We start from the raw sequence: 7,632 nt of genomic DNA, 5'->3' as shown, positions 1-7,632 counted from the left end.
AGAGAGAGAGAGAGAGAGAGAGAGAGAGAGAGAGAGAGAGAGAGAGAGAGAGACCGGGCTTTACAATGATGTTCCTCAGAAAAAGCCATGTGTTGTTACTTATGACCAGAAGCAGAGTATGGAAAGGTCTAGAACATCTATTTCTGGTGTCAATGGCACTCAAACGTTTAGTGGGTTCCTGGTTAGGAAAACAGAAGCAAAGGAACACAGAAGCCGTATTTAGCAGGACGGATGCGTCAAATGACGGACAGGGCAGCTCACCAACCAGGCTTGAAGGTGGTCTCAGGTTAAACCTCTAGGGATGTCAGGGAGGGACAGTCACAGATGGAGCTTCATTTATCCTTTCCTCCCCCCCCTGCCTCTCTCTTTCTTTTTTGTTATTTTGAGATAGGGTTCCTCTGTGTAGTTTTGGAGCCTGTTCTGAAATTCACTCCCAGACCAGGCTGGCCTCGAACCCACAGAGATCCGCCTGCCTCTGCCTTCCGGGTGCTGGGATTAAAGGCGTGCGCCACCACCCGGCTCATTTGGTTATTTTTAATAACTGAGGAGTTTCTATAAGGGTCTGAGACAGTTGGCTTTCAGGCTGGAAGAAATTTCAGGACTGGTTTGTATAATAAATACACTTTGATATAAATATGAGCGTTAAAAGGAAAATAGCACTCAAGGAAAGCTGTACTCAGGGAGGAGATAAAGGAACAAGGTCAGAGAAAGGGGAAAGTAGGGAGCTAGCTCAGAATTCATCTTTAGTTTTGATAAAAACACTTCAAAAGTTTTAAATTAATTTTTTACTTTGGCATCTAACTTAACTACATATAGCTTTCTCAAAGAGCTCTTTTTATTATGAATTACCAATTTCATCAGGTTTTTTGCAGATCATTTTACATTTTAATTAAGGCAGGTTGCCTATTTGTGATTTTTTAAAATTTTTTTACTTTCATTTCATCACCTAGGACTTTGTTAAGGATACAAGATAAACCAGTTTGGAGGAAGTAAATGTTTCTCCTCATTTTTCCAACTACTTGCAAGTTAGTACTTACTACACATAAAGCCGGGTAGAGTACCAGATGGTAGATTATCTTCAAACCTTTTTGTGGAGTTCTCTCTCTCCCTTTCTCTCTCCGAAAGATTATATGTGTGTGTGTGTGTGTGTGTGTGTGTGTGTGTGTGTGTGTGTGTGTGTGTGTGTGTGTGTGTGTGTTTCCTTTTCTCCTGGAAAATTGCCTCTTTATCTATACTAGTGAGTGAATTTGTGTTTTGAGTCACTTTTTTTTTTGTGTTGCTTTGGGGAATGACTTTCTCAGTTTTTACCCGGAGATCGTCTTCTCCCACTGAATCTTGGTTATGCAAACACAAGGGTGCACAGCACCCTGGTGACCAGTCCTTCATGCCTCTGCCCCAGGAATAGGGTATATTTGTTGTTTTTCTGGATGGAGCTGCTGCCTGTCTGGGACGTTCCTTTTGACACCTCTGCGCTTCTGAGTGTGGTGAAGGAGGGGTTAAGGAGGATGGGGAAATGGGGGTGTCAGGGGGTGACAGGTGCCTCTGAAATTCCTAAGCTGAAAGCTTGGCAAGGTCCCGGGAATCAGCAAAAGCCGCACAGAATTATGCTTAAGGAGAGTCAGGAGACAACGGCCAAAAGAATAAAGCAAAGCATTTCAAAGACGAGGAAAACCAAGACAAGCAAAAGAAAAACCAAACTGCTTTCCAAGTTCCAAAAGCAAACAAAATCCAAATGCCTTTGGAGACCCAGTAGCAAGAAAGCAAACACACAAAAGTAAAGCAAATGCTTAGACTAAATTCTTCTACAGCAGACAAACGAGGTAACCTTAAACCAGGGCTTCTCAACCTTTCCTAGTACTGCGACTCTTTAATACGGTTCCTCACCTTGTGGTGACCCCCAACCTCAAATTTTTTTTTACTGCTACCTCGTAACTATAATTTTGCTACTTTTATGAACCATAATGCAAATATCTAATGTGTAGGATATCTGATATGTGACCCCTGAGAAGGGATTGTTTGACTCCCAAGGGAGTCGTGAGATGTCTATCAAATTAGGACAATTAACTAGCTCAGGGCAAGCACAATGGAGCAAGCATCCAGTAAGCCAACAGTGTTGGAGCGCTGGAAAGACCTCACCAACTCACCTGAGGAAGTAACAGCAGGTGGCCTGAGCGTTGATGGGTCCTTCCGGGTGCCTGGCTTCCGGTCAGATGACTCCTTTGAGAAAAAGTGGATCAATCTGGGAGTCCCACATCATGACACCTTAATTGTCCATGTAAAAACCACAGCTCTCATCTTTAAAAAAATCAGAGATTTTATTCTGGACTGCAACAGATTTAGGTTACCCCAAATTTCATTTTGTGACGAGGAAGTCATTTCATGAAGTTTTTATGGTTTTTACAGAAAAAAAGAGAGTCACAAATCGAGACATAAATCAAGATAAGTTTAAAATACATTGGTAGGTACCCCAAAGAGGCAGTCCCAGCACAGTGGGGAATGCTGTTCTAGAGGACCAAGATGCCCTCTGATACCTTCTTAGCTTTGGGGCTGGTGTAAGTTAGTGGTGTAAGTTAATACATTCCAAAAGGTTTCCATATAGCAGTCTCAAAATGTTAGTTCAGACACAGAGGTGGGCAGGGAAGCACTCCTCCGGAGGGTGAGAACTAGCCCAGGATCAGTGACTAGCCTAGAGGCCTGCAATGTTCTGGTCTCACCACAGTACTGAAATCCTATCAGTCAGTCCCTCCAGACACAGCTCCTTTCAGGGATTCTTTTTCACGAAGGACTTACTCTGTATCACTATGTTCCAGGCAACAATGCCAATCTCAACTTAAAGTGAGTCATTCTCTCCCTGTGTGCTAGGTATAGATTCTGTGTTTTACTTAAATAGAAGATAAGTTTTGGAGTAAGTTTAATAACCACCATGTTGGGATAAGAAAATGAAACCCAGAGAGATGAGTTGACATACAGATATAGTGTGCCCAACTCATTCTGGTTTCCTTGTGAATTCCCATTGAAAAAAATGTCGAGTTCAGTCTATGCCCCCAGTCTTGGCAAACTGAGATAACTGACAGAGGTGGGAGCTTCTAGGGCAGAAATACTATGGTTTTGCCTACCCTCCAAATCCCCTAAAAGCAGCCAAACATATTGGGACATTAAGTAAGCTTATTACACTACTCAGTGATTGTGTGTTGGAGGAGGGGCTGTATGTTCATGTGGATTTGCATGCGGAGTGCGTATATATTTATGTGTGTGATGTGGAATTCCCCTCAGTATGCTGTGAATACGTTTTATTGCCATCGGTTAATAGAAGCTGTTTCAGCAAATGGCTTAGCAGAGAAAGGCCAGTGGAAAATCAGAACAGAGATAGAGAGAGTAGGCAGAGTCAGAGAGACACCATGTAGCTGTAGAAGGAGACAGATGTTGTGGGACCCTTACTGCTAAGCCACAGCCTCATGTCGATACACAGATTAATAGATTAATTAGTGGGTTAATTCAAGATGTAAGAGCTAACTAGAATATGCCTGAATCATTGGTTAAGCAGTGTTGTAATTAATACAGTTTCTGTGTGATTATTCGGGTCTGAGCAGTTGGGAAATGAATGAGCAGTCTCTGTGTGTATGTGTGTGAGGGGGTAGGAGTTGTGTGTTTGTGTGTATGTGCACTTGGAGTGTGTATGTGCGTGTGGGTAGGAGTTGTGTGTTCATGTATATGTACATGTGTCTGTGTGAGACCAACGTTGAGGGTCCTTCCTCAATAGTCATCCATCTTGTTTTTGAGACAGGGTCTCTCACTGAGACATGGAGCTCAGTGATTTAGCTAGGCTAGAGGGCTAACTATCCCAGCATCTCCTTGTCTGTGCCCTTCCAGCCCTGGGACTGCAGGTGTGCCCCAGCTCTTCACACAGGTTGGGGGTCGACAGTGAACACCAGTCTTCATGCCTGTGTGACAAGCACTTTACAGACTGAGCCATCCCCAGTCCCTCATCAACACTTAAAATTCAAATGTTTTACTTAGACTGTCCAGATTTTATTATAATTTTACCTGACTTATTTTGAGAGAAGAACATCTATAAATAATATTCTCATGGTATACTTTTGAGAAAACTTTTAATTATGAAAATACATATATAAGGGTGCATGAGTCTCCTTCTGTTTCAAGGGCTCGATAAGACATTGCCAAATTCTGTTACTATTTAAGATTTTGATATTGTTTACTGCAGAAAATTTCTTGCTTGATGTAGCATTAAAATAGTCTGTCCTAATCCTAGGTTCACTGTCAGGGCCAACAGGTAAGGAGCAGCAGGCACTGGCCATGAGTTGACAGAGAACAATATATCAGGAGAAATGTCAAGAGGGTTGCGTCATTTTGTGGCAGAGGCCAGACTTACTTTCCTTATCTTAGGCTATGCTAATGTTATCTTTTAAGATAACATTAGAATAGCCCATTTTTGAATTTATGTATTACTGAGTTTTAACTCAGTAAGCATTGCCTTCTTAGCTGAATAACCTCACCCCAAGAATACATGAACTATTTCAAATGTGTTTCTGCTTTTTGCCTAAGTCCTGAGATAACAATGTGAGATAAGCACATTGTTATTGGATCTATCTCAAGCATGTCCGACCATGGCTTCCCTGCAGAGGGCGCTGTGGAGCCCCAAGAGCCTATAGACCTTGAGGCGGAGCCCTAACAGTTGCCTTTCATGGGCTGTAGGGCTGTTGCGAAATAATTGACTTTGTTTTTTGGCTTCAGGGCTTCAGTGAGTATATTATGCTCACTTAAGCACTCTGATCATGATAGAGCCAGGCTCTCTGCCCCGTGGGTGTCTATAAAGTCTAGATAATTTTCCCCTAGGTATTTTTGGTGGCATGGTCACAGCTTCTGTGAAACTGTTTTCCCCTGTAGGTCTAAGGGGACCACAAAAGGAGTTGCAATGGCTTTCTGGAAGGGGCGGATGTCTGCGTCAATTCCCTCAAACAAGTTTTGACATTTCTGAAATGTCATCGTCTGTCGATTCACTGCAAGTGTCTGCGCTCCAGGCCTTCCCTGCTGGCAGTGACTGTGGAACGGGAAGGTGACACAATAAAGGAGCCATGACCCGTGGTACTACCGGGCACCTAGGCCCAGAAGGTCCGGGACTGCTTCTGTCTGAAGCAGCTTTTCTTGGGACGCTGTGTGAGCACATAGCATTGCTTGCAGCCAGGGAAGGCTGTCTAGTTCCCACCCAGGGGACACCTGGTGCCGACCGATTCTTGCTGGATTGACTGGAGCAGCCAATAGTTCTGATCTCTTTGAATTTCCACCTCTGCTTTCCAGGATCTAGGTAGAAGATGAGAGGTTTCAGTTTTGCCTTCATTCTGTTCTCTGCTGTGGGTTTTCTCTTTTGGACTCCTGTGACTGGGCTCAAGACTCTCCATTTGGGAAGCTGTGCGATCACTGCAAACCTCCAGGCAATACAAAAGGATTTTTCTGAGATTCAGGATAGTGTGGTACGTAAAGGAGGGATCCATATTTCCTGTCTATCTGTCCTCTTCCTCCTTTGTCTGTCTGTCTTCTCGGGGTATCTCTGATAGTGTGTTAATGGAAACAGGAGAGACTCCAGTCCTGGACAATGTATTTCCAAGAGATGCCTGTACTTAATAGTTTAAAAATGCCTCTCATGTGTCCCTAGTGGAGGATAGGCCAAAGGTTGTGATAGCTAAAACCCTGGCAGCAGCCAATGACCTGTCTTTTCTTGTCCTTTCTCCTATTTAGCAAGCTGAAGATGAAAACATAGACATCAGAATCTTAAGAACAACTGAGTCTCTGCAAGACACAGAGGTATGGACTTGATCTGGGGAACTCTGGGGAGGAGATAAAGCCAGAGCTCCTCCATCAGGCCTGGTCTTGTCTTCCTGCTCATTCATTCACTTCTCGGATGCTCTTTGCAGCATTCGGAGAGATGCTGTCTCCTCCGCCACTTAGTGAGATTCTATCTGGATCGAGTATTCAAATTCTATCAGAACCCTGACCATCACATCCTCCGAAAGACCAGCAGCCTAGCCAATTCTTTTCTGATCATCAAGAAGGACCTCTCGATCTGCGTGAGTAGACCTTGGGTACATAGTTTAAACCAGGTAGCAACCGAGCTTTGTTTTCCTATTCCGTTGACTGGGTAGAGAAGTTGAATCCAGCATCACAAATAAAACAGAACACCAAACTGAACCAACCAAACAAAAAAGTGTTGAACTATGTAACTCTTTAGAAGTATTCCATTTTATCGAATACATGTTCTATTCAAAAAGCACTTTAAGCCGGGCGATGATGGCACACGCCTTTAATCCCAGCACTCGGGAGGCAGAGACAGGCAGATCTTTGTAAGTTCGAGACCAGCCTGGTCTACAGAGCTAGTTCCAGGACAGGCTCCAAAGCCACAGAGAAACCTTGTCTCTAAAAACAAACAAAACAAAAAACAAAAAAACAAAAAAAAACACTTTAAAAAGTCTGAAGAAATATAAAATGCTGGCTGTCTGATGTCTATAATTATTACCTAGTATCCATGAAATGAGATATTTCCCCCCTATGGTAATGCATTCTACAATCTTACTAGGGCATTTTGTGCTCAGGTGGTCAGTCAATAGGTTATTGGACGAGCTCTTGGGTTGTGTTAGACCTTAGAATTGCATCCTTTCCATAAGGGACTGGGTTTGCTCTGGAGCCTCCTAGACAGGAGCTTTGGTAGGAAGCCAGTGGGGCACAGGAAGGAGAAGCTCCTTCAAATGATGACCCACAAAGAGACTTTCCTACAGAAATGTAGAAATGACTGTTTACAGGATTATAGGTAACAAACCAAATTCTCTGCTTATGTCAAGCAAGGGCAGAAAAGCCAAGTTTTAAAATAAAATTAGAAACAGAGAGATGACTCAGTAGTTAAGAGTACTGACAGAGGACCCACGCTGGATTCCCACCAATCACATGGTGGCGTATAACTCTCTGTTAACTCCAGTCTTAGGAACCTGACACCCTCTTCTGGCCTCCACTGGCATGGCATGAATGTGGCACACATATCTACATGTATGAAAGTGCCATACACAGTAAAAGGTAAAAAACAAACCTTACCATTCTTTGGGTCTTTTTCAGCATTCCCGTATGGCATGCCATTGTGGGGAAGAAGCAATGAAGAAATACAACCAGATTCTGAGTCACTTCACAGAGGTATGCCTCACTTTTGTAGGGATTGTGGTCGGTGTGTTTTTGAAACTGAGACTATAGATACGTGGGAGGTATATTCACGTTGATAAAAAGCAGGTTAATAGTTCATTGTCGTCTCAGGGACCATTTCTAGAAGGATGCTCTCTCTACATGATGCCCTACCAGTGAAGAAAAAAATGTCTATCAGAGAACCTGGATCTTCTGAGGGACATAAATGAGAAGCAATATTTTTCAATATGCACACACATGCATACCTTCAAAATCACTCACTTACAATATCATATATACCCATCTGTCCTGTTTCTCACATTGATACTTTTGCACATCTGCCTAGAAATCCTAAGTCAACTCCTCACTGGCTTCTTCTTCTTCTTCTTCTTCTTCTTCTTCTTCTTCTTCTTCTTCTTCTTCTTCTTCTTCTTCTTCTTCTTCTTCTTCTTC

The 7,632-nt window shown here is 43.0% G+C and overlaps 1 protein-coding gene across 1 annotated transcript in view; it reads left to right on the top strand.

Moving 5' to 3' along the window:
• Positions 1-5,330: 5,330 nt before the first annotated feature.
• Il20 (interleukin 20) overlaps positions 5,331-7,632 on the top strand; it is a 3,078-nt gene continuing 776 nt past the window's right edge. Inside the window, exons 1-4 of the mRNA XM_005348480.1 lie at positions 5,331-5,489; positions 5,755-5,820; positions 5,931-6,083; positions 7,120-7,194. Of these exons, the coding sequence (XP_005348537.1) occupies positions 5,331-5,489; positions 5,755-5,820; positions 5,931-6,083; positions 7,120-7,194 (453 nt within the window). The remainder of the gene's footprint in view (positions 5,490-5,754; positions 5,821-5,930; positions 6,084-7,119; positions 7,195-7,632) is intronic.

This window comes from Microtus ochrogaster, chromosome 6 (assembly GCF_000317375.1).
Source record: "Microtus ochrogaster isolate Prairie Vole_2 chromosome 6, MicOch1.0, whole genome shotgun sequence".
Taxonomy (NCBI): Eukaryota; Metazoa; Chordata; class Mammalia; order Rodentia; family Cricetidae; genus Microtus; species Microtus ochrogaster.
This window is presented reverse-complemented; position numbering and strand designations above follow the sequence as displayed.